The sequence below is a fragment of the Stegastes partitus genome, unplaced genomic scaffold (genome assembly GCF_000690725.1).
Source record: "Stegastes partitus isolate 25-593 unplaced genomic scaffold, Stegastes_partitus-1.0.2 Scaffold24, whole genome shotgun sequence".
In the NCBI taxonomy this organism is placed as follows: Eukaryota; Metazoa; Chordata; class Actinopteri; family Pomacentridae; genus Stegastes; species Stegastes partitus.
The window spans coordinates 402164-428167 of NW_007577755.1; the positions used below are offsets into that span (position 1 = coordinate 402164).

General features: G+C 40.2%; 1 protein-coding gene across 1 annotated transcript; it reads right to left on the reverse strand.

Moving 5' to 3' along the window:
- Positions 1 to 696: 696 nt before the first annotated feature.
- Positions 697 to 26004, reverse strand: gnai3 (guanine nucleotide binding protein (G protein), alpha inhibiting activity polypeptide 3). The gene is made up of 9 exons (XM_008296026.1): positions 25309 to 26004; positions 13222 to 13264; positions 11813 to 11954; positions 11546 to 11703; positions 9136 to 9264; positions 6118 to 6247; positions 3790 to 3943; positions 2921 to 3130; positions 697 to 1734 (listed from the first exon to the last, which is right to left on the reverse strand). The coding sequence occupies exons 1-8, from the start codon at positions 25424 to 25426 to the stop codon at positions 2940 to 2942; spliced, it is 1065 nt and encodes a 354-aa protein (XP_008294248.1). The 5' UTR covers positions 25427 to 26004; the 3' UTR covers positions 697 to 1734; positions 2921 to 2939.

Sequence of the window (26004 nt, forward strand, 5' to 3'; positions counted from 1 at the left end):
CTGGTTTTGGGGTTCAGGGGGTTAAACAGCTCCAGAAAAATCTTAGCAGAAATGTAAAGATGTCAACAAATTCTAAGAAACAAACAAAACCCTGACGTGATTCATCATATTCCGGTGTGTCAAAGGCCTCCACTGTCGCCCCAAAACTACTAAAAACACTTCAATGATTTTTTAATGATGAGCATTCTAAATTATTTAGCTTTTTTTGGAAACAAAACTGTTTTTGTTTTTCTGAATATTAATGTCTTCAGCAGGAAAAATGTCGCTGAATGCTGTAGACAGAGCGGAAAAGTCTGTAGGTATTGACAGATGAACTAAAATACGATCAATCCTTTTGTGAAATTTGTCCACAATGGAAAAATACAGACTATTGCCGACCGTACCCTGTAAACTGAATGTGCAAAAAGAAAGAATAGGTTCAGGTAAGAATCCGTCCCTGTAGCTGTCATATTGATGGATTACAGTTTACATTGTGGTTGTAGTCTTTTTTTTTTTGTGCTTGTGTGTGCAGCAGCTGGAACAGTGGTCCCTCTGCTCCAGCATACAGATGTGCCGCTGAAAAACAGTTTCCCATCTGAATGACCTCCTTCTCTGCACTGTTTAGGTGAGACGCTGCCTTCGTGGTTCTTCAAAGAGGGTAACATCTGATTAGTGTCTGGTTCAGTTTTTTTTTTAAAACAGAGGAACAGTCAGACATCTTTGTGCTATCATTTAATGAGCCAGTACAACTCCTCAAATATGTAAAATCTGAACATTTTGGGGAACTCGGCTACCAGGGCTTCTCTGTGCAGGAAGTGACTGATCTAAGCTCACTGCAGAACCTAACAGCAACAGACTTCCTCAGAGTTATGTGAAGGCTACGGCCAAAGAACACAAATAAGGCCTGTGGATATATCAAACACTAATCCCACTTTTGTATATTTAAAATCTTTATGTTTCTCTACTAATATCCACAGGATTTAAAACTTACCCTGCAATAAAAAACAGATGCTACGTTGACCTCCAGTGATTGAATAATATTAGTCGTATTTAAAGTAAGATGAAAAAAATAAAAATAAAAATAAAAATACACAGAAAAATCGAAGATGTTGTTCAGGACAATGTGGTCGAGTTAAAATCAAAACTACGCAGACAGCATGTTGCTACCGAGTTCATCAGACTCTAACTAATCCCAGACCCAAACGGTTGCATTCTATTCTGCAAAACTGTCCTCTACATAAGTTATGGCATTCATACATCTAAAAGTGGAAATATTATGTAACTGCAACTAAAATTATAATAAAACATAACAAATATTCAATAAAAGCGATGTGATACAAACATACAGCTAAGAGAAAATGCAGCACGACAAAAGGGGTGTGAACAGAATTTACATTGTGGCTGTAAAACCGTGAGATGCAGCTGTGGATCTGATGAACAGGTGCTTCGTTTTGGTCCTCGTGCAGACGACAAGACTATAAAAGAGACGTCAGAACGGCTTCACCTGCCCGCAGAGATCTTAAATACGACACGACTCACAGTAATGATTTTCACAAGCCTCCCCGACTCACTTCCTCCCAGAGCGCTCAGCATAAAAAAAAATCTATTAAGACAAAAGTGATCATCGTTACAAGTCCCCAAATTTAGTGCAATTTTTTGTATGCACGCGGCCACCGGCTTAGTCCTTAGAAACACCTGCTTTCCACTTCGCTCTCTGCAGACAAAACACTCCAGAAGTCCTGAATCTTCTGAAACCTGCACGAAAAAGAAAAAATGATTAGTAATATAAATGGCTGTATGGGGAATAAAACAATATAAAACATGGCAAAAATATTATTTAAATGATTATAAACTGCTCTGTTTTTACAGACATGCTTTTTTTTTGGCTCTTTACACACCAGAAAATATCAAAATAATATATTTTATGTACAGCTTTTCTCAGTTTAAGCTATATATCTTAGCCTCTTCAATTTTATGCACACGGGAATCTTTTGTTCCTCCAGCCAACAGTGATCCATCCATCCATTATCTATACATCACTTAATCCTCACGAGGGTCGTGGGGGGCTGGAGTCTATCCCAGCTGACTCAGGGTGAAGGTAGGGGACACCCTGGACAGGTCACCAGTCTATCACAGGGCTACACTTAGAGACAGACTACCAAGCACACTCACATTCACACCTATGGACAATTTAGAATCACCAATTAACCTCAACATGTTTTTGGACTGTGGGAAGAACCCGGAGAGAACCCACGCTGCACGAGGAGAACATGCCAAACTCCACGCAGATGGTGAAAAAAAATTCAGCAACTATTCAGTTGAACTGGGTTGAACTGCTTTGCTGATGAGCAGTGGGCCAAAATCAAAATACCTGTCAGCAGTCTGACTGAGAGTTACAGAAAACACTCAAAGGCTCAAAGGTTTGCGCAACAATATATTGGTTTATGGGTCCCATCATGCTTGTTTTTTTTTGTTTTGTTTTGTTTTTTAAATTTTTCTGTTGAACCACAATTCAAAAGCAATGTCATGATTTTCATAAAAATGTTATTTATTTTTTTCTTTTGTCAATTTCAACTTATTTCAGTGACAGCTGTTTTTTTCCTTCTTTAATGGGAGGGTACGAATACATTTGAGGACGACTGTAGCTTCAAATGTCAGTGTGCAGGGAAAAAAAGTGGTCAAAACATAAATAAACAAATGAATAAAAATCTCTGAAAGTATTTGATATATTAAGCATAAATTTCACAGATACTCTTTTAAAAACATTGTAAATTATAATAAGAAAGTTTCAAGTGAATCAAAGCTGGTGGAGCAGAAGGCCACTGATGATTTGAGATGGAAAAGCCCCTAAAAGAAGTGACTCCTGTTTATGTAACGATCTAACATCCCCATCAGCGTCTCCATGTTGCTCCTCAGAGCAGCTGGAAGTCGGTGTGCTGACCTGGGAGGCAGCCGGAGCTTCAGTAGAGCCCGATCTCCCTCAGGTTGATCTTGATGATGACGTCGGTGACAGCGTCGAACACGAACTGCACATTCTTGGTGTCCGTGGCACAAGTGAAGTGAGTGTAGATCTCCTTGGTGTCCTTTCGTTTATTTAGGTCTTCAAACTGGCACTGGATGTAAGCTGCTGCCTCTTCATATGAGTGACCACCTGCAGAGGAAAAAAAGCACAGTTATGATAGAAAACCTAATGATCTTATTTAAGATGCATTCAACAGACTTTTTCCAAACCACAGGACATATTTGTTGTTCTTGGTTCCCTCTCCTGTGGATACATGGTTCTTTCAGCTCCTTTTTGTCAAAATCAAAAGTGGAAACTATTTTAAATGCAAACAGAGGCACTCCTCATCACTGATGTAGAAACATCTGCATTGATGAGAACAAACCCAGACACAAACCCTTCTCCAACCTATAAATAGATGTAACTCTCAGAATTCTTACACACATTTAACACCTTGAGTTGGACAGACTGACAGAAAAAAAAGTTCATTATTTAGAGTTTAAAGTGATGCTATGTTAGGCTGCTAAGTTTTATTAGCTTATAAACAAGCTTACTGTACGAGGACGGAGTTCACATGAGCTCAAGACAAAAACATTTGAATGATAAAAACATACATCATAACTCAAAGCTTATTTCATACAAACTACATCGTTAAAGCCGACTTTTTCTGCAGAAACTCAATCCCATATAAAATAAATAAAGAGCACGATTACACATTTCCAGGAAGTCGCTGCTCAGAGATAAATAAATGTTCCCTCTGATCATAACACGATTACACAACAAATCGCTTCGACTGGGATTTCTCTCACCAGAGTACTCGGGGTAGCAGATAGTGAGCGGACTCCTGCTGACCTTCTCCTCAAACAAGTCCTTCTTGTTGAGGAAGAGGATGATGGAGGTGAGCGTGAACCACTTGTTGTTGCAGATGGAGTCGAAAAGCTTCATGCTCTCGTGCATCCGGTTCTGAGGAAAGAGCAGACGAGAACTTGACCATATTAGATGGAGGATTTTTTTAAGGAAACATTTTGATGTAACACAGTGTGATTTCATTTAGCTGGGTCCAAAACCTGCAATTAACTCCATACTGGACCCAGAACAACATACGCAGGCCTGAAACAAAAGCTGCTGTAGTACAGAAAACTCTATGAGAGTCAAGAATTTGCATATGGATATATGCTGGTGGGCTGCAAGGTGGTGCAGTGGTTAGCACTGTTGCCTCACAGCAAGAAGGTCACAAGTTTGCGTCCCGGTGAGGACAGCCGGGATCTTTCTGTGTGGAGTCTGCATGTTCTCCCCATGCAGCGTAGGTTCTCTCCGGGTTCTCCGGCTTCCTCCCACAAGTCCAAAAACATGTTGAGGTTAATTGGTGATTCTAAATTGTCCGTAGGTGTGAATGTGAGTGTGCTTGGTTGTCTGTCTCTAAGTGTAGCCCTGTGATAGACTATAGATGAGTTGGCTGGGATAGGCTGCAGTCCTCTGGTGACCCTAGTGAGGATTAAGCGGTCTATAGATAATGGATGGATGGATATATGCTGGTTTTTGATTTTACAGTAAAAGTTGCTAATTGCCTGATTTCCAGACACTAGATCCGTTTAGGCAGAGTATTTTAAGGGGAAAAAGGCTCATCTATGGGCAAAACATTCAATTTTTTTAGGATTCCAAACACTGGAAATTCTGCTCATGTTTGACGAGAATTTATCACACTACAGGATCTCATGGTTCAATAAAATGAGTTTTCAACGTTTCCAGGCTACCTGTTGCCATTTGGTACTTTATTGATTAGAGTAGTCATGGTCTATGTGTAACTTTGGTCACTGCATTGAAACTAGAGAACCTCTCAAATAACAATAATAATAATAAAAAACATGACCGAAAAATATTCTAACTTCAGTAAACATAATAATACTTGATACCTGATGCTGTCTGATACTGAATGAACTCAGAGGAAATAGTTCTAAACAGCTGAAAGCAACAAAGTAAAGATCAACGTCTGTTAATGTTTTTTAGTCTGTGTGTCTCATCTCCATTGACTAAAGCCACAAACTGTGTCTTTTGCAAAGCTGTTACACCATTCACTTGCACATAGATGCAGCAAAACCTTCAACTTCAACTTCAAATTTAGTATTTGTCCCTGAGGGGCGATTTGCAATGCAGCAGCTTACACAAGCGTTCACAATAAACAAACAATGAAAACAGTAAAAAACACAGATTAAAGGAAATGTTTGGTTTTTTTTTAGAGTAAAGAAACCCAGTAAAATCTGGACATATCAGTGAATGAATTTGACTCATCAGATCTACGAGGTGTGTCAGAAAAGTTCCAGGACTGGTGTCACTAAAGATATATTTCAAACCCAAAGTCGTGGTTGCTTCACCATGACAACAAGCCTGCTCACAATGCCCTGAGCATCCGACAGTTCCTAACTGAGCAGAACATCTCCGTGCTGGAGCAACCTCCCTACTCACCCCACCTGGCTCTGTGGGATTTTTTCCTCTTCCCCAAGCTCAAGGGGGTCATCAAGGGGACCCGTTTAGAAGACGTGGACAACATCAAGATGGCTGTGACGATGGAGCTGTGGAGGATCCCAGAAGAATCCTTCCAGGAGTTCATGGTGGTGTGGCAGAGAAGGCTGGGCAGTGTGTTAGACTCCAGGGGGATTACTTGGAAGGGGAAAACTAGTAGTTTGTAGTTTGGATTTGAAATATATCTTTTGTGACACCAGTCCTGAAACTTTTCTGACACACCTCGTAGATGCACTAAAACCTGGACATTTCAGTGAATGAATTCGACTTCTCAGATCTGGGGTGGCCAGTGAGGTTTCTTGGAGGCAGCACTGTGAGTACCAACAGCACTGTAACAAATCAGGCTAATAAAACTCTATTTTACACAGTTTGTAGAAGCTGAAGAGAAATGTCTTTGCCAACACTGACAAGCTGTAATTGTGTTTTGGCTCAGTGGCACAATAGAACACAGCAGGGCCTTTGTTAATGTGATTATTACGACTTGTGGCTTTCCTGCTACAACATGTCAAAACATCTGTTGTCAGAAAGGCTGCAGTGTTTCAACAGAAATCATCCAATATCAACTTTGATGTAAAAAAAAAAATTGAATCAAAACCACATCATGCATCATCACTCACCATCTCCTCATCCTCGGCCAGCACGAGGTCGTAGTCGCTGAGCGCTACACAGAAAATGATCGCCGTGACTCCCTCAAAACAGTGGATCCACTTCTTCCTCTCTGAGCGCTGACCTCCGACATCAAACATCCTGATGACAAACACGCACGGACAGATTTAGTAACTGCATGAATAAATATTTGTATTCCTATCAGTTTTAATGTCACTTTAATGTTAGTGTTTTATGGGGATCTTAAATCCAGGGCCAGAGCTCAAACACAAACACAAACACTCAGTGCATGCCGGTGACCTCGCTCTGTAATCTCATGTTTGTGTCTGCAGCCTCCGCCTCCACCTGAGGCCCTCTGAGGCAAACTGAATCTATACCGAGCTGCTCAACTGACACAGAAATGAAATGAAAGAACACTTTGTGCTTTGACACCGATTCAGTGATTGCACATTTCTAGATCCTGAGCATTTTTATGGGGTTACAAAGCCAGCTGGCCAGGGAGCTTAGAAACACAGGAGCTGGGCTAAATAATGTATCAGGCGATGTAATCACATTAACTGTAACAGAGGTGGGTCACCTCAGGCTGAATCCCAGCAGGTATATGTGAGGTATAAAAGAGGACTTCAGATCAGGATGTGCAGTTTGTCAAAGCAATATCATCAAGTCAAATCATCTGTGACAAAATGGAGGCGCAAATATAACATTATTTATAACTAGTGAGGCACGATATTAAAATTTCTGGCCGATACTGATATCCCATATTAAGATTTCTGATATTGCCGATAACCGATATTATCGATGTTGATGTTAAATTTTTGTTCACACCGAAAAATGAGTAACAGTAAGCACTGTGAGAACTATTCTAAAGAAGGCCATACCAAATTAGACCACGTAGTCTTCTTTATTACGTAACAAAAGTAAAACATATTAAAACATATTTAAGTCCAGGACCATTTAAGTAAAAACATCTGTGAAATAGCAGCAATATCAAATGTAGAGATGAAGGTGCTAATGCTGGACAATCATCGGTTTTTCACATTGGCTGAATTTGTTCATCGGACCAATACTGATATATGGGAAAAAACACTAATATCGGCCGATACCGATGTGGTCGCCGATATATTGTGCATCCCTATGTATAAAATGATGGGTGACTGAGACACATGTGCAGCGTAGTATTACCCAAGATGTAGTTACTTCAAAGTGATTTTTTGTTCTAGCTGCTGTCTTAAGCCAACCAGTTTCTGGACATTTTCTTGTTCCTGTCACATTGTTACTCACTGTGGTCTCATTTTTCACAGCAATATAAAGTCTTGTACCTCTATGGAGACAGCAAAGCCATGGTTAGAAGTAGAGGGACATTTCTGTGCCAGAAAAAAAATCTTCATACTACAAATATTTAATATTTTACTGATATTTTACTCTTCCATTTTTAATTTGTTTTCATATTTTGTTTTCTATCTGGTGAACGGTTTCGCCAAAAAGTCCCTGAATTTTTGGTCATGTGACCGTTGGCGCGTCTGATTCATTAATAAGTTTATTGTTGTACTGAGAAGTGCAGAAAATTAGGTTCTTCTCAGAATCTGTTGACTGCAAACACTTCGTTGTCGTCAAATCTTTCAATGAGGAATGTAGAATAAAGTCATTTTGGTTATGTATCACGACCTTGAGCTTAAATTTGGATAACAAGATCACACAAGATTAGTTTAAGGACCAATAAGGAAAAAGGAAAAACTGGGGGGAAAAAAACCCTGAAAATTCTTTATGTTTACATCTTCTGGCTCTGATAAATGGCGTCATTCTGGTGATATTTTTAAAGATAACATGCCTCTCGGCTTTAGAGAATTATATAATAGAACAACAAACTATTAAAGGAAAATAAATACTGTCCAACATTCATATCATAAAATGCTTGCATCATGTCACTTGTTATTCAATATAAAGGGATTCCTTCTTCCCACTACCGAGTCTAGAAAAGTCTGCAAGGTGTTCATAGTCGTCTATAGTTTTCTACTAACTTCTGGTTCAGAACTTATGCGTTAAGTCCATCGTGAAATCATCTAAATAAAAGCTGACTCATACAGTAAACAAGCACAGGATCCAACAGCCTGAGAAACTTAACAAGATGTTTTTAGTGGCACCAACCCGAGGCCATTCATGAGCAGATACAGCTGCTCTAGTGCAACTGCAGTTTTCTTCCGTTGGTGGAGCAGCATCAGAACTGAGAAGCCGAATAAACGGATGACCTTTGTTGTTGAGAGAAGGACGTTGCACGAACTTCTCATCATAATGGACGAGACTTTACATTTCCTGCTAATCAGACGGCAGAGTGTTTTCAGTTCTTTAACTCTGCTGTAGAAAGGAGTTTTGCAGAAAGACATTCCTGCCCACCGTAATAACGCTTTATTTCTCATATTAATTAAGCTAAATGAAGCCACAGTTGTCCTCAAAATGTATCCATACCCTCCCACTAAAGAAGGAAAAAAAAACTGCTAAAAAACAGCTGTCACTGAAATAAGGTGAAATTGACAAAAGTAATAATAAATAAAAATGTTGTGAAAATCATGACATTGCTTTTGAATTGTGGTTCAACAGAAACATATAGAAAAAACAAACAACAACAACAAAAAACAAGCAAACAAGCATGATGGGACCCGTGAACTAATATTTTGTTGAACAATCCTTTGAGCCAATCAAGTGATTTCTGTAACTCTCAATCAGACTTCTGCACCTGTTGGCAGGTCGTTTGGTTTCACTGCTCATCAGCAAAGTGCTCTCATTTGTCCGGGACAGTTTTGTTAGTTTTGTTTTGTTAAATTCAAAAGCAATGTCTAATTTCACTAAATTATAATATAGCAAATTTTTATTTATTATTACTTTTTTCAGTTTCCAGCTATTTGAGTGACGATTGTGAATTTTGCCTTTTCTTTAATGGAAGGCTATGAATACATTTGAGGACGACTGTAGTTAAAATTGTGATTTTTGTGTGTGTTTTGCGATATTTAAGTAGCTGCTGTCCATCTACTGACTTGAAGTAGAGATCTTTGAAAGTGAAGTGAGTTTCCACGATCCCGGTCGTCTTCACTCGTGTGCGCAAAACGTCCTGCTGAGTCGGGATGTAGTTGGGCTGGCAGATCCTGTCCAGGTCATTCAGGTAACTGAAGGGCAGAAAGAACAACAACAGCTAATGATTCATTCATCGTGGTTCAATTTATGTGTAGATGAGCCACAATAGAATTTACAGCAGCTCAAATGATGTTCCTCGTAGATGTTTGTTGTTTCTTCTATGAACATCATGTGGTAAAATAAAGTTATCTCGGGGGTTTCCAGACTATTAGTATAATACACAGCAGTGAAAGGTCTGCGAGATGCTTATGTCTGGTCATGTGGAGGCCTTGTTCTGCATGCACACATCTGAGGACGCCACAGAATGATACTAAATATGGGCTTATATTTTGGTGAATGATAAACACTGGCTCCTTGTGAGTTGAGTAAAAACAGACGAACTCCGCCGGTTCCTCTTGTCTGTGGACTGAAAGCACAGACGGCTCGGCTGTTTTCACAACAAAGACCACGTCCTTCACACAGAGCAACTTCTTCTTTTCTCACAAATGTGAAGAGAAGCAGAGAACCTTGAGCTTCATCCACGTCTGATTACGTGTCAGAACTATATTTAGCTCGCACCGCTTTGTGTGTATTCTCCACTTAGCTGCATCAGACGGTTTCGTTTAGTGGTCGACTCTCACGACAACCTGAAACCACTTCGTCAAATGATATATAAAAGGCTGTAAGTGGATAGAAACATCTTCCAGTTTCTCTCCCTTCACAGGAATGCGATCGGCTGTGCAACAAGCCGACACAGGACCTGGAAGGACAAGACGCATCTTGCCTTCTGTTTAGTTCCAGTGGAAATGTTACAGACATGAAGGAGGAAAACTGCTCTCAAAGTTAAGTCGTCCACAGTGTGATAATAAAAACAAGATGGCAAAACAGCTCTTGAAAAATGCTTATTATTTTCTAAGATGTAATATGATCCTATCAAATTAACGTTATTATCCTACAAGTGAAAGAAAAGGGGCCTGATGCCGACCAATCACGATGGAGGAGCTGGAAGGTGGAATTGCATTTTTTATTTAAAAAAAAAAAAAGAGCAAAATGTTCTCAATCTCAAGCAATCTTGGCTGATTTAAAATAAATAAATAAAATTATCTTGTCCCATTTTTACTCACATATTTCACAATACAAAGTTCTGAACCTCTATGAAAACAGCAGAATAATGGTTAGAAGTATGTGAAGTATATGGTTGTGCAGTATGAAACCGTTTTACTTCCATAAATGTTTTTGTTTTTTTTTAACTGTTGAATTTCATCATAATTAATTAAAATGACAATTTTTTTTTTAAGTGAAAGAACCTGAAATCAGCATGGACAGCCCTTTTACAAGTGATCACAGGTGTTCGGGAAATATAGAATATAACAATATAGATAGTTCACTAGTTTGTCTCCACGTTTGTCTCTTATCTGTTTTGTATAAACACAACCTGCTGTTCAACCAGAGTCACAGAATTTATGTCACTTCACTGTTGATCACAGCCAAGTCACTAATGGCTTCTCATTTGTGACAACGAGTGCAGAATTTTTTTTAATTATTTTTTTTACAGCATCTTGTTTGGTGAGTTTTAACCTTTTAAGACCCGAGCTCTTGTTTGATATGCATGTTGTATTTCTCTTTGCTATTTGATCAGATCAAAAATTTTAAAAAAGTATATAAAGAAAATAAAAATATACTGAAAAAAATCTATTAAAATATTTTTCAAAAATAAAACAAAAAATTATCTAACAATCAATGAATAATAATAATAATAATAATAATAATAATAATAATAATAATAAAAATAATAAAAATAATAATAATAAATCATTTTTAAAAATTACAATTCAAAAATTAACTTCTGTGGTAAAATAACCCAAAATGTAATGTTGACGCATGTGGACACCAGGTCTTACAGGGTTAAATGAGACTTGTAAAATAAAAATCTCAAAATTTTAAGCTTAGATTTGGTTTATTTTTGTAACTGAACCAAACATCTGCAGACTCTTTTTGATTTCACAGTTTTGTTTCTGCTCTAAATGGTGTCAAAGGCCAACATGCCTTTCAAGGGGTTCAAAGGGTTAAAATAGCTGCTAAATTGATTAACAGTCTAACTACTGTTACTGTAGAGTTTACCACCACCACTGATAAATTGTTAAACTATTTTAAGACACTGAATGAAGGCTGAACACCAGATACAATGGTTTTTGGGGGGTAAACACTACCCATAAATCACTGAGCCAAAGACCGTAGTCACTAATAAATCAAATGTTGAATAAGCCTGTTGTTGATCATTCGTAAGTCTGTGGTGCTTTGTACTTTATACACAAGTGACAAGTGATTACTCACTACGCGGCGGAGTCATTGAGCTGATATTCTCGTGATCGATCGAAACAGGCCTGAACTCCACCGTCGTTCCACAGCCTCCGAATCACACTGGTCAGGTCTGCAGACAACACCCCCTCCTCGGCCGAGCTCGCCAGGGCAAACAGCTGGCGAGCATCGTCCTAGCAACAAAATCAATAACTGCTGACATTGTAAAATTGTTTCCGTGGCGACTCACATCACAAACGAGATTGTGGCCCTTTTGAATTTTATGTTGTGGAGTCAGCTTACCGCTCGTGCAGCATCCCCGAAGTCTATCTTTAACTGGCCCATGGCTCTGATGATGGCCATGATGGACTGGATGGTGTTGCTGTACACCACCACTTTGTACTGCTTGCATTCTTCTTCTGAGTAGCCATCCTCATGAATGATTCTGACACAAAATCCAAACAGGCTTTAAGAGTTCACATAAATATTTGACAGGGTGAACAGTGGCTTTAACAAAAGTGGGGCAAATTACACATTTGGAAAATTTCATGCAAGACTGTCATTAGTGCTGGAATTTGAGCTTCAGTGAGCATACAGCATGCCTAATGTGGGAACCGGGGGACTCTATTCAGGTCCTGCCAGGCTACAACTGGCCTCTGTGGCCATTGTTTAACATGTTACGCAAAAAGGGGGCTTCCTCCTCTGGTTGAGCAGAGTGTAATGAGGCTCCTACTTTGCTTCTACAGCATTTCCACAAATATGAACTCAACAGGGCTGTGGCTAAAAGAGGAAGTATGATTGCTTACAGAAATAGCATAATGAGTTCTCACAGAAAGTAGGAGTATATTATGAGGACTGTTCACAATTTGGAAGTTTTCCCCTTTTATTGCTTTTCAAAATTGAATCATTGGCAATTTAATTTGGTTTTGTTGACAAAAAAAAGAAAATTACGAAAAAGGATTCTTTCAAGTCAAAATGAAACCTGATTTCTAAGAAGTAATGTAAGAAACAAAACAACTAATTTATGAAATGTGAAATACATGATTGTGTAAGTTTTCACCCCCTTTAAAGTCCATCCATTATCTATACACCACTTAATCCTCACTAGGGTCATGGGGGGCTGGAGTCTATCCCAGCTGACTCAGGGTGAAGACAGGAGACACCCTGGACAGGTCACCAGTCTATCACAGGGCTACACTTAGAGACAGACAACCAAGCACACTCACATTCACACCTACAGACAATTTACAATCACCAATTAACCTCAACATGTTTTTGGACTGTGTGGGAGGAAGCCGGAGAACCCGGAGAGAACCCCACGCTGCACGGGGAGAACATACAGCAGAAAGATCCCGGGTGTCCTCACCAGGATGCGAACCGGCAACCTTCACCAAATCAAATTAACCATGATTCACTGTTGAAAAGCAATAAAAGGGAACTGTTCCAAGGCAGGTAAATACTTTTCATAGACACTGTAGGCCAGGGGTGTCAAACTGCGGTCCTCGAGGGCCACAATCCTGCATGTTTTAGATGTGTCCCTCTTTCAGCACACCTGATTCAAATGATCAGCTCATCATCAAGCTCTGCAGAAGCCTGATAACAATCCTGATCATTTGAATGAGGTGTGTTGGAAGAGGGAAACATCTAAAACATGCAGGATTGCGGCCCTCGAGGACCGGATTTCGACACCCCTGCTGTAGGCTGTAACTTACTTCATCTGCTTTACTATTGTGCTTTTCCCGGATTCCCCCGCACCTGAAAAAGACGGACAGTCGTTAAATAAGGCAGCTGTACCCAGAAGCAGCACATCAGCTGCAGAAATGACGTCTCACAAAAACAAATGCTTTTCATAACTCCTGATCTTAACCTAAATACAGTGTGCAGTATATTTGAGTCAAAATTTCCAAGGAAAAGCTGCCTTGTGATGAATTTCTACAGCACGGCCTGTGGGAGTGTATACAGTCATTAAGTGCTCCCTTGCATGCAGCCAACAGACAGCAGTTTGACTGCATGACGCATCAATCTGTCTTGATTACAGAAAACACACAGACATCAGTGTTATGAGGAGGAATCAGATGCTAACCGCTTACTGTGAAATGTGTAAACGGCAGATTGAAGCCTAAAGAGGTGCCGAAACACAGAGAAAACCATGCAAGTATGTGATGCGATGAGATTTCAATAAACTGGGCTTCTGTTGTGACAAACCGTGAACTGATCTCACGAGTGACGTCAAAGCCTCGCTAAGCCTCCATTACAATAAGCGACACTGATACAGTGATGAGTAGATAGAAGAGGATTTCACACGAGCAACCTTTGCAGTATTTCTGCAACAATCGCACCAAACAGGAAACAGTTGTCGTGCTTCTGGCTGAGACAGTGATTTTCCACTGCAGAGACAATCCCAGATAACGTGCAGTTCTGGGCGTCAGAGAGCAGAGGGGTCATAAAAATACCGCATATGATTCAAAGAGTCTGTCAGCAGTTTTAGCCCCCCCACTCCAAAAAAACAAATACCAACTTGCTCTCTAATCCAAACCCAACTGTACAGAAGCAGGGAGGCTGTTCCCTTTATCTCTCTCTCTCTCTGTATATATATATATATATATATCCTCGTTTCTCTGAATCAGAACATCTGTCAATCAGCACAGAGAGACAAATTCCACATAAAAATATACGACTGTGGGCTTGCTGTGGCTCTTTAATACAAACGATCAGTAAAAAAAATAACTTTCATGTGTCTCCTTATTCTTCTCTTCATGATCCCTCGTTTCTCTTTTAAACAGAATCAGAAGGACTGGAACGTCTGCAACGACGATGGAGCTGATCAATGCGGATCCTCATTAGGACGTTGGCGGGCGCTTCTTTTGGACCAGCCAATAATGAGTTTCGCAGAGAGAGGCTTCATACTATCTCAGCTCTCTGGCCTTTTGAGAAAGCATCTCAAACAACCATTAGGATTCATAAGAGTCGTGGCACAGACTTCTTGAACGCTGCTAATTGTGTTTACTGGAATCCCGGATGTGGGGCCGCCTGACACTGACAGTTATATTTCATGACTTCTGCATCTGTATTTCTCAGATAATTGATTGGTTTGCAACTATATAAATCTTCCAAAAGCTCAGAAAAACCAGCAGTCAGAGGGGCCAACAGGCTTCACAGTGAGACAACACACTTAAAAATAACTTTTCTTGGCTCTGGGGAAGTTCTATAAATATTAAAGCAATAGTTAGACATTTAAGGGAATATACTTATTTGGTTTCCTGCCAAGAGACACATTAATGGTTCATATCTGTCTTTTCAATATATAGCTGGACGCAGCAGCTGCTTAGATCAGGAAACAGTTAGTCTGCTTTAATCCATAACTTTCAAAAGAAAATCCACCTGTCAGCATCTCTAAAGCTCACACATCAACATGTTAAATCTTGTTTGTTTAAATGTGCAAAATGAAGAAGAAATGAAGAAATAATCTCTAACATAACTCATTTTAAAATTACAAATGTGTCATTGAGTCATGAGCGGATTAAACCAAGTATCAGTTGTTATTTAGTGAACGTTTTGAGATACTAAACGTAGGTGTTGTTATCTCTGGACCAAAGCAGGTCAGCTGTCTCCCTGTGCTCAGTCTTCTGGCTCCAGTTTCATATTTACCAAAGCTGTGGTATTGATCTTATCTTACTCTCTGCAAGAATACTTACGATGATATTGTCATAAATATCAAACTACTAAAATATTCTCAAATTCACACCCATGTTTGCTTGTGGTCCATTAAAAACTACTGCAAAAGATGAAACTGTCAGAACATCAAGTTTCACCAAATAGTCAATTCAAATTGACAACCTGTGTCACATGTGGAAATCAGTGATTGGGGTAGTGAATCTATATGCATTTTATAGGTGCAGGACCCTGGTCTACATACTCAGGTGTAACAGGTGGCAGTATGGACCTAAATGTTGGTCATCGCTGCACATGCTTTCAGCTAAACTCTCCAACCCCATCTGTTTCTCGTGCTGCAAAAAGTGACCAAAGTGGGTTTCTTGAGATGCCTTCAGTGTGGACAGTTTTGGACCGTTAGAAATATACTTTGGCTTGTTCTTTGCAGCACATCCAGTCAGAACAAAACATAAATGTGGTCTGGAGAAAAATATTTTTTGGGCTGCAGTACCACAGTTGGCCTATGGGACAAACAGGCAGCACACAGGTTGTCATGCTAAATCAGTGGTTAAAGTCCATGTCCAGGTGAGTACTGGTGCCGGACGTAACAGTCGAACAAGTTTACACAATGCTGACCAGAGCTACGGTTAAACTTCCCAAGAGTTTGCCAAAGACATCTGCGTGCAAGGAAAAATGTGTATCCTCTTTGTAACCTTAAGGGCAGTAGTGCACATGCTCAGCAGCAGCATGCATGCACTATATACATAGATACTGACCTATTGCACATGTGTGACCTCTCAGTGCCGACTAAAAAGGGAGTCAAGGGAGTATAATCAAGGCTTAAGCCTGTCAGTAGCAGGTACTAGAGTTTTAAATCTAGTTTCTGTGACATTCCCACACTACTGCACTGGTAGCAATGTGTCTTTCATTAAGTGGCAATGATTGGTTTGCCAAAGCTGAAGAGCAAAGCAACCAGAGATGCAGTGATTAGGAATATGGTGAGATCAGTAGCAGGGGAAAAAAAAAAAAACTAGGTGGGGTTTGAGAAGTATTTCTGATGCTTCATATGAGAAAATTAAAAAAGAAAAAAGATTACAGTCTGAAAAAAGGAAGCAGTCGAGATTGACACTCATGTATCATGTCAACACTGTTTGTATGATTCTCCTCCCTGCTAAAAGGGGAAGATGGAAGTTCCACACTGCTAATTTAATAAAAGTGGCATGAAAGCATGTGCATACATTAAACATTACATGTCAAACTGGTGAGAACTCATTTCCATAAACATCTGGGCTGAGTTTTCACTGGCAAGTCTTTTTTTTTTTTTTTGGCTTAATGTAATTATCACAAACCACAGGATGAATACGTCTTAAGGGCCTGGAATTTAAAAAAACGGATGACTGCTCCTTTTTTTTTAAAGCAGTCTCAGTGGAAGCATATTTCAAAATGAGGATAGACTGTCTTAACGTTGTTGATTGCTCAATAGTCGAGACATTTCTCTTGCCAGCCAGGAATCCTTAGCAGATGAACTTTGTCAAGTAGGCTTACAGTAGAGTGATGTGTTGCGATGGCCGGACTACAAGAATTAAATCCATGAATTCTTTGGTTAAGCTGTCAGCAGCAGAGGAGATTTACACTCGTCACACAGACAGAGAGGAGAGGACAAATTGCGTTGATCCCAATCCTCGGTGCTGTCGGCCACCAGTTCTCTCATTCATGGCATTTTTTGGCTGAATATCAACCGTGGCCTGCAGCCAGTTCACAAACCAACTCTGCACAGGCATTCACAGGCGTCCAAACCCATGCAGGAGTCAGACTCCAAACCAAGCCTCATTTAACAAGAATCTCAAACGCAGATTTTTTATGAATCACTGTTTGTGGTCAAATAGGAGACCATTTTCATTGGAAGAGTGCACTGGCTCTAAAGCTTTGTGGTTTTGAATAAAGAACAGCAGCCGCACTCCTCTTTGTTTTTCCCCTATAACTCTCCTGTTCCAGCGCAGACGGAGAAGGAAGGACAGTGCCTGGAAAAATCTGTGTGGTCAGAATTCAGAAATGAATGTTTCCATACAATAAGATCTCAGTCTGCATTGTAGTCCTGCACCACCACGTTTATCTGCTTGACTCATACGATCCTCCTGCATCAGTTACCTGCTATTGGGATCTGTGTGAACCCAATAACCCCTTAACTATGACTTCATGGGAAATTCATCTAAACCAGCTCATTTGCCACACAACAATCAATTAAAAAAAAAAACCCAGTGGAAACATCATAGTTGCAGCAAGTGGATCGGAAATGACTGTGTGGAGATTTACTGGCACAGTTCTTGTCTGCCTTATCATCAAGATCAAGACTCAAGGAGAAAATGAAAATCCTTGCAAGCATAAAAAAGCTGCCTTTCATTGTGAGAAAAATGTGTCTATCAAGACCGTGATCAGGAACAACAAGGAAAAAGCAGAAAAACCGTTAAAGAGCAAACGTCTCACGTAACTGGAGATTTGCAAAGCATGCCATGGAATCATTTTAATCTAAGCTGTGAACGTTGTTACTGTGGTTTTCTGTGAGTAGTCAATTTTAAACTGAGATTTCTGTGGAAGAATAATTTCGAATCTCTCCGCTGAAGATTCAGGGTCGTCCAAACTAAACGCAGATGCTGTCTTAAACATGCTTTAGCTGATTCATGTCCTCTAATTCATATGTTCCTTTGACAGACCTTGACTGATGCATGAGCTTCAGGCTAACAAACACACCCCGCTGCTGATAAATGTTTGTCATGTGGATTTTTCACAATCAATAAATACAGTGTACCTAATGGAGGAGCAGCCCTCTGGACATGCATTCAGTGCAATCTGCTGCAGTGTCTTCAGGAAGTCCTGCTGTATGAATGAATATATTGTTTTAACTATATCTGTACTTGCATCTAATTACGTACTTGGTACTGTCATTGAGTCTGGCAACATGTTTCGGGCCCGCTTTAATCAGATTATATGAGATAATGCTATGATGGAAATAAAAACACTTTAGGGAGAGCTCAGCATGCGGAAATTTTCTGGTCAGTTGATGCAGTTTATTGTCAGCACCTGGTTTGAGTCGCCTGTATTTTAAAATTGTTGCATTTCAACAACACCAGATGTCTGCGTATCTTCCTCATATCGTTATTAGATTAAGTGTCTCAAAGGCTCAATGTAAAGACCAAGATCTTTGCATTGAGACTTTGAGACACTTGAAGATGTTTGCATTACAGCACTGCGCCAGCACGAGCAACATGTGTAGTTAAAGGTAGAGTACGCCATTCTATTCCAATGCACTTAGAGTCAAATTCAAGAAGTGTTAGCTGTTAAAAAACAAAAAACAAACATAAATTCAGTTTTCATTCACCTCCTTGGCTCTGTAAACTTCATACAAACTACAATTTCAGACTGATCCACACAACACTGCAGCAGCCAACCAGCACCAGGCGGCATTTGTGCGATGAATCTCTTCATATTTTTACGTGGATAGAGGATTTTTAAAACACCGCACTCCCTTCTGTTTTGCAGTGCGTGCCTTTATGTGCCGCATCCACTCGTCTCCTTTCTGTTTCGGAGGGGAACTGTAAAGCCAGACACCGCTTGCAGCACAAGCTCTGTTTCTTTTTTGCTTGTGGATTCGGTTCGAGCCCTTCATTTGCCACAGCTCCACCAGGAAAAGGATGGTGGCCGCAGGTAAGCAACAAACTTTCTATATAAACTTTCTTACTCCATCTTTAACACTTAGATCACACTTTACAGTGCAAAACGGTTTGTAGGTTGCTGTTGTTAAAGCCATTCAGACAGTTTTTACAAGGCATATACAAGGTGTGTCAGAAAAGTTCCAGGATTGGTGTCACGAAAGATATATTTCAAACTCAAACTACAAACTACCAGTTTTCCCTTTCAGACGATCAACCAGCACATCTACAAAGAGATTCTGCAGCCTTTGCTTCGTTCAGGGCACGAGAAGAGGTGAGAGTTGTGGCAGGACGAGTCGTGGCTGCTTCACCATGACAACACGCCTGCTCACAATGCCCTGAGCATCTGACAGTTCCTGGTTAAGAAGAACATTGCCGTGCTGGAGCAACCTCCCTACTCACCCCACCTGGCTCCGTGGGATTTTTTCCTCTTCCTCAAGCTCAAGGGGGTCATCAAGGGGACCCGTTTTGAAGACGTGGACGACATCAAGATGGCTGTGACGACGGAGTTGAGGAGGATCCTGGAAGAATCCTTCCAGGAGTGCATGGAAGGCTGGAGAAGTGCGTGAGACTCCAGGGGGATTACTTGGAAGGGGAAAACTCATTGTTTGGATTTGAAATATATCTTTTGTGACACCAGTCCTGGAACTTTACTGACACATCTTGTATGTTTGTATACATTTTTGGACCATTTATGTCTCCATTTTCTCATGACCTATGTCTTTTAAAGGTGCTCGGAGAGTTTAGGTTGCGCTAATCAATATTTTTTAGAGAATAAAGTCATCACATGCGCATAACAGGGGTTGCTTGCAGTTCGTTAAGCCTCAGCTCTGTAAAAGTGAAGGGAATATTTTTCTACAGGTAAATACTGACTAGACAGATGTTCTTAATTCTGTGTCAGGTGACCTCATTTTGAAGGAGATAGAAAGTCTTGGCTCTTAATCGTCCTCTGTCAAACCAACACTCCATAATTTACTCATCCATTAGAGTTTGGATGAGCATGAAAATGGTTGCCGTTTCTGCCAGCTGAGGAACATTGACAAACTCAATGTCAGATGATCATACATGTTGTTTTAAATGCATTGCTTACAGTTGGCCCAAAATCCTGCCACACAACTGACCGAGTCACCCAGAAGGTCTCATGCGACACCAATCACCATTTCTTGACACAGACTTCCCATCAAAATCAAAATCCAGTTCAAGATCTTGATCATTAGGTTTAGAGCCTTGCGTGATCAGGCACCAAGACTGCGTTAAAGAGCTGCTGCAGCCTTGTAACGTCAGTGGGAGTCTGAGGTCCTCTGATCAGGGTTTGTTCCTCGCTCCAGGCTCAAGACAAAAGCAGAATGTGGCCTTTTGAGGTTGGAAACTTTGGAACTCTGTCCCACCGGACCTAAGATCTGAGGACGTTTTTAAAAGCAGCTCGAGACCCATTTGTTTAAACTTGCTTTTGTTTGGTTTTGTCCCGTCTTGCCTCATATTTCTACGTGGCTGTCTGCAATTTAATGTCTGTTGCTCCGTCTACCATTTCTTTTTATTATGAAACACTTTCTGCTCTTGAAAGGTGCTTCATTAATTAAGCTCACTTACAACGAACCACCAAACTCTGCATTTTAGCATCTCTCAGCTAATTGCTTTGGTTTTAAGACCCATAACTTTTCTACTTTGATTTCACTCATCCCTCTATTTTGCAGCTGTTTATAGTGAAAAGGCTCAAACAAATTACCTAGTGTAAACCACCGACTGACAGAGCTGTCTAGTGAACATTGTGGAGCCTTAAGCAGCTAAAGAACCAGATTTGAACCTCTGGAAGTATTGAAGAGCAAAAACAGAGCTAAATGAGGGCAAATATTGGATTTAAATTTGCCAGTTTGCCAAAAACATGACAAATTAACTGATGTTTCTTTTCCCATAACTGCTCAGGGTTTCAATAAGCAGCTGTTTGTGAAAATGAAAATACTAACACAACTAAGGCAGATTTAAAGATTTTTTTCAGCTGCTGAATATTTTAGGGTTGAGTAAGGAGAGCTGCAATGAGTATAAATGTTCTTGTGATCAGGGGGCACAACAGTTCCATTTATTGTAGTGCAACAGACAGTGATTAGTCTTCAGTGTCACTTTTATGATCACTAAAACATGGATGAATAACATGCACAGTGTACAGAATGACAGTGTTTGTAATGATATTATTTTTAGGAAACTCCAAAGCATGAACAGAGAAGCAGACGTCTGGCTTGGTGTTTTGTCCAGATCACTGGAGCTGCTGATAAAGGAGTGGTTTCACTTCTCATAGAAATAAGAGCTGCTGTAGTTTTTGTATTGCTCAATAGTTTTCATTTAGTTTTTTTGTTTTGTTTTCACTTCAGGTGAGTTTCAGTTCAGTTCAAGAGTGGGTTAGCGAGGTTTATTTTGGTTTTGATTGTTAAACACGTTTTAGGTTTTTTTAAAAATGAATTTCAGTATAGATTTAGTTTTTTTTCTTATAATATGGGAAGTTTTTGTCAAGAGCCAGATTTTATAATATCAGAATAGGTATTATACACAGACTGTAAATAATCAGTATTAAAAGGGGTGGATTGAAAAGTGAAGCAAACGCAGATGTGACCTGCATCCTTTCCAACAGCCAGCAGGACGCGACTCCTCTGGTTGCACAATAAGTCGGATTACATACAAGTCTATGAGAAAATGATCAAACTTCTCACTTCATTTGCTATCTCAGAAAACATCTTCCAGATCAGTTTATTGTCTCAGTTGATAGTTTCAAGTCTCTTTCAATTCCGCATGATGTTTATTTAGTAAATTATGATCCTGTGTACAGTAAAACAATTGACAAAGGTGGGTATGTTTTAGGGTGGGTCGCTATCACATCACTGTATGCAGTACATTTAACCCTATTCAGGACTTTGGGGTTTTTTTGGACTCCAGGTCATTTGGTTTGGGTGACAGGTGACAGGGTGACATTTTATTTTTAAATATAAAAAGAGGGACATTTGTCAAGCATTTGGAACCAAAGATATGTCAACTTATCAGAAAATGTATTTAACATAGTACAAGTCTATAATTAATACCAACAAATATTTTGTATATTCTTTCTTGGGGTCCAATGGACCCCGAAAGACCTTCTACGTATGGCAACATGAAAGTCCTGAACAGGATTAAGCTCCCAGTCAGATCCTGTCAGGCATCAACTCACCTCCAGCCCAGAGGGAACAATCCACCGGTTTACTGCAGAGAATCATGTCCTCATACTTGGAGGTACTGATTGTCAATAACTGCACACTCGACTGCAAACCAAGTCACAGCCTGATTAACAGAACCATGTATTCTGCAAAAAGCAGGGACTTGACTCTGAGTTTCCCAAATCAGACGCCCTCCTCACCCCGGCTGCACCTTGAGGTCCCATCCTTGAACACACATCAATCACAAACTTGTATGACTACAAATTGTAGCCAAGGGGCAACGCTGGCGGAGTCCAACACCCACCAGAAACGTGTTTGACTTCAAAACAGAGGTTCACAACGCAGACGGTGATTTCATAGTCTCTAAGGATATTTTTTACACACAGTCTGTGGTATGACAATAAAAACTTTGTGATTCTCAGTCTTAATTAACATTTGTATTAAAGCCTCCTCAAGCCTCTCATTGACTGCAACAAAAGACATTTTCTGTGTATTTTTGTTACTCTGTTTTTTCCCCCCTAGAAGTCTAGTTTTCTTTTTATTTTAGTAAATAAAAACGTTTTTTCACACAGACTTGAGGCTACATCAGCATGTAACAGAATGGGTCCTGTGAGACCTTGTGGACTGATAACTGATGTGAACATTCTGGAAAATTATTTATATACAGTACAAAAATAACTGGCAGTTTAACTGATAGCAAATATTACTACATCTAGACAATGCTACTCTTCCATTTACTTAATGAGGGACGTTTGCAGAGAACGACAGGCAGCATAAAAATGTTGAGTGCAGCTTTACTGGGTGAATTTAATCCCTCTGGCACGTCTGTGCAGTCCACACCCACAGTGACAGAACCGCTGAGAGAGTGTCAAAGTGCAAGCAGGCTGGGCCGTTACAGACAATAACATGATACTGAAATCTAGTGTAAAAGAGATCTGACACAACTTTGGTGTTCACTTGTGCCACACACCTGATCATGACTCATATATTTGGTAGAACAACTGCTTTACCTCGAGGCAAACAAACTACAAAACAAGTTAATTAAATTACTGCAGAAAGAGCCGAGCAAAAGTAAAAATAATGAAAATCAATAGAGTGTACACAGTTACTTGATTAATCGATTAGTAAATCAAGTGAAATCAAATCAAGTGGAATTTATTTTATCATATTGATTCACTATTTATAGTACCATATCGTGCAGCTTTTAAACTTCAGGTCTCACAACGTGTCTTTCAATGTTTCCGCTCAATATTCTGCAAAGAAGGTTTATGTGTCTTTGAATGTCTTGAAAAGCGCTATAGAAGTATTATGTTTTGTTGTTATCATCATTATTATTATGATTATGACTGTAAAGTCACTGACTCCAGCTCAGTTCTAAACAGGCTGTTTCAGTGTCTGCAACTTTACATGACTCCGCCCACTTCAGGAAGAAGACGCTCTGTCTGTGGTTGACAGCGCAGAGAAAAACAGTTTAACACACAACAGCCACCACAGACGTGATCATGTGTGAGACATCTAACTTCCTGAGTGATCATTAGCCACAGATACATCAAATTCACAGAACAGCTTTTGTTTTTCACTCACGTGTACTGTGGGTTTATCAGACGATGTGGTTATAAAAACCATTTGCTCTCAATAGGCTGTATTTAAGTCAGTATTTTATACTTGTTCTGTTGTTTGACAACAGGAACAGAAAATAAGTAAATAAGAACAATGTTTTCTGGAATTCAGCTGTATTAAATGCAGTTTATGTGAGTACAGAGAGCATAAAAGAGCTGATGTTAAGGAGCGACAGAGCTGTGTTTATGTTTCCCTGGAAACACAGTAACCCACAACCAGTGCTTGTTTACTGGTTTCTCATCAGTCTTAGAGTTTCCACTACAGAGTGGCGTCCCTCAGCGGCACAGTTTCCACACAGTTCTGACCTGTGAGCATACGACCCAATAGCTACCAATAACATTCACCACACTGAGGATTTTCCTATTGTTGAGGTGACCCTGCTATCAGCAATAACAGTAATCCACTGGGTCTTCAGTTCCTCAGATGCTGGGAGTGCATGAAGACGCCTGTGTTCACTCCTGCAGCCAACAGCAGAACATTTGATGTGATTTGCTTGTAGATAAACATGTTACAAGCAGCTCTAGGAAGTAAACAAACCTGGTGGATTGTGAGGCAGCTGCCCATCCTGACTGGTTCACTTGGAAGCAACAGACGTTTAGGGGTCAGGATTATAAAAGGTTGGAGCTAAACGACGATCGGTTCCTCAGCTGAAACATTTACGACAACCACAAAGCACAACAAAAAGTCATTTTTCAAGCCGGGATATTCAAATATTAGCCGACGTATTTCAGCTTCTCACTTTTGTTTTTGATATTTTCCTTTGTCCTACTTGATGGGAAACACAGCAGAACACTTTTGAGTTTTGAGATTGTTTTTTTTAGATTGTTACACTTATTGTGCATTTTGAATTTTATATTTTCTTATTGCTTATTTATTAGTATTTATGGTGATGGTAACTTCACTCTTTGTGCTGTAACAACCAAAATTCCCCTTGGGGATGAATAAAGTATATCTAGTGGATTCTATTCTATTTATTTTCTGACACCTGACAGACTAAAAGATGAATGTAGGAAGCAATCAACAGATTATTCAATAATAATAAAAGATATAGTCACCATGTCATATCGTCACACTTAAATATGGGCCAAATTATTTTGTATTCCTATCTTTCTTTGTAAAATTAAGTTTCGCAGTTTACAAAAAAAGCAACAGCAAATATGAATGCATTCAGGTACAATACAAATACAACCATTTTCTGGTCCGTTTTGGTGCTTCTGTCCTGAACACTGCTGACCCAGAGCAGTGGGACCAGGTTCAGCTTTGCCCTGCAGCTGATGGTTTGCAGGCTCTGAAGTAAAACAGGCCTGCATGAGTTACAACGTGCACAGAGGCAAGTGACAACAGTTGTCAACAAACTTCTGAGCTCAGACTCCCTACACTTCAACGGTCTAACGCTGAAAACCAACCAGAACAGTTCAGGACCTGCAGTTTCCATCTCACTACCAAAAGTCTGGTTTACTTCTGCAAGTTGTGTCACAGCAGGAAATGATGAACCACAGCTGCTTTAAACCAGCAGCAGAAGGAGGAGTGTTAGGAGTCAAACTAGTGACAGAGTGGAAATTCAAAGTAAGCACACAGACTTGTTATGGCACAGTTGGTTTAAAAAAAAAAAAAAAAAAGAGCCAGTAAACGTGGTTCCTACCGAGCAGAAGCAGCTTCACCTCCCTGGAGGACTTCTCTCTGTCTTCTCGCAGGTTCTTATCAATCATTTTACTCCTCTCCACCGCAGCTTTGTCCTCAGCGCTGATCGTGCAGCCCATTTTTTTGGGAGGGAGGGGGGGATCTCAAACAACTTCTTAGAGTCAAAACTGCGGGTTTCAGGTGCTCATCTGTTGAAGGGAAACACCGTCCAACTGCTGTCGGTTCAGCGTGAGCTGAAGTTTCCCAGCCGGCGGTGAGAGAGAGGAGGGAAAGGCGTTGGCACCGGCGGCTCCGTCCAACCGATGCTGCTGAGCTCAGTCAGCTGCAGCACGTTCCCTGCTGCCTGTCAGATGTCTTAGTGTGTTATCCGACTAACTTTGCCGCAGTTTTTGCGCACAGTAGATCCTAAAAGTTTTTTCTTAAAAAAAAAAAAAGTAGAAACCAATTAATTTCTGTAAATAACTGTGTGACAATTGCGCATGAACTCCAGCCTCTGAACAGAAACGACACTATTAACACCTCCAGGTTTGTCCAGTGTTGCGCAGTGGCGCGTCCTTCCAGCTGATCCAGCTGCAAACCAAGAAAACGTCGCTGAAAAGGGAAAATCGACGCGCTCCCAGCAGGCCTGATGGGAAATGTAGTCCGCTCTGCACAACCGGCTGTGTGATTTGCTGCCTAAATAGCGCTCACAGTCGTG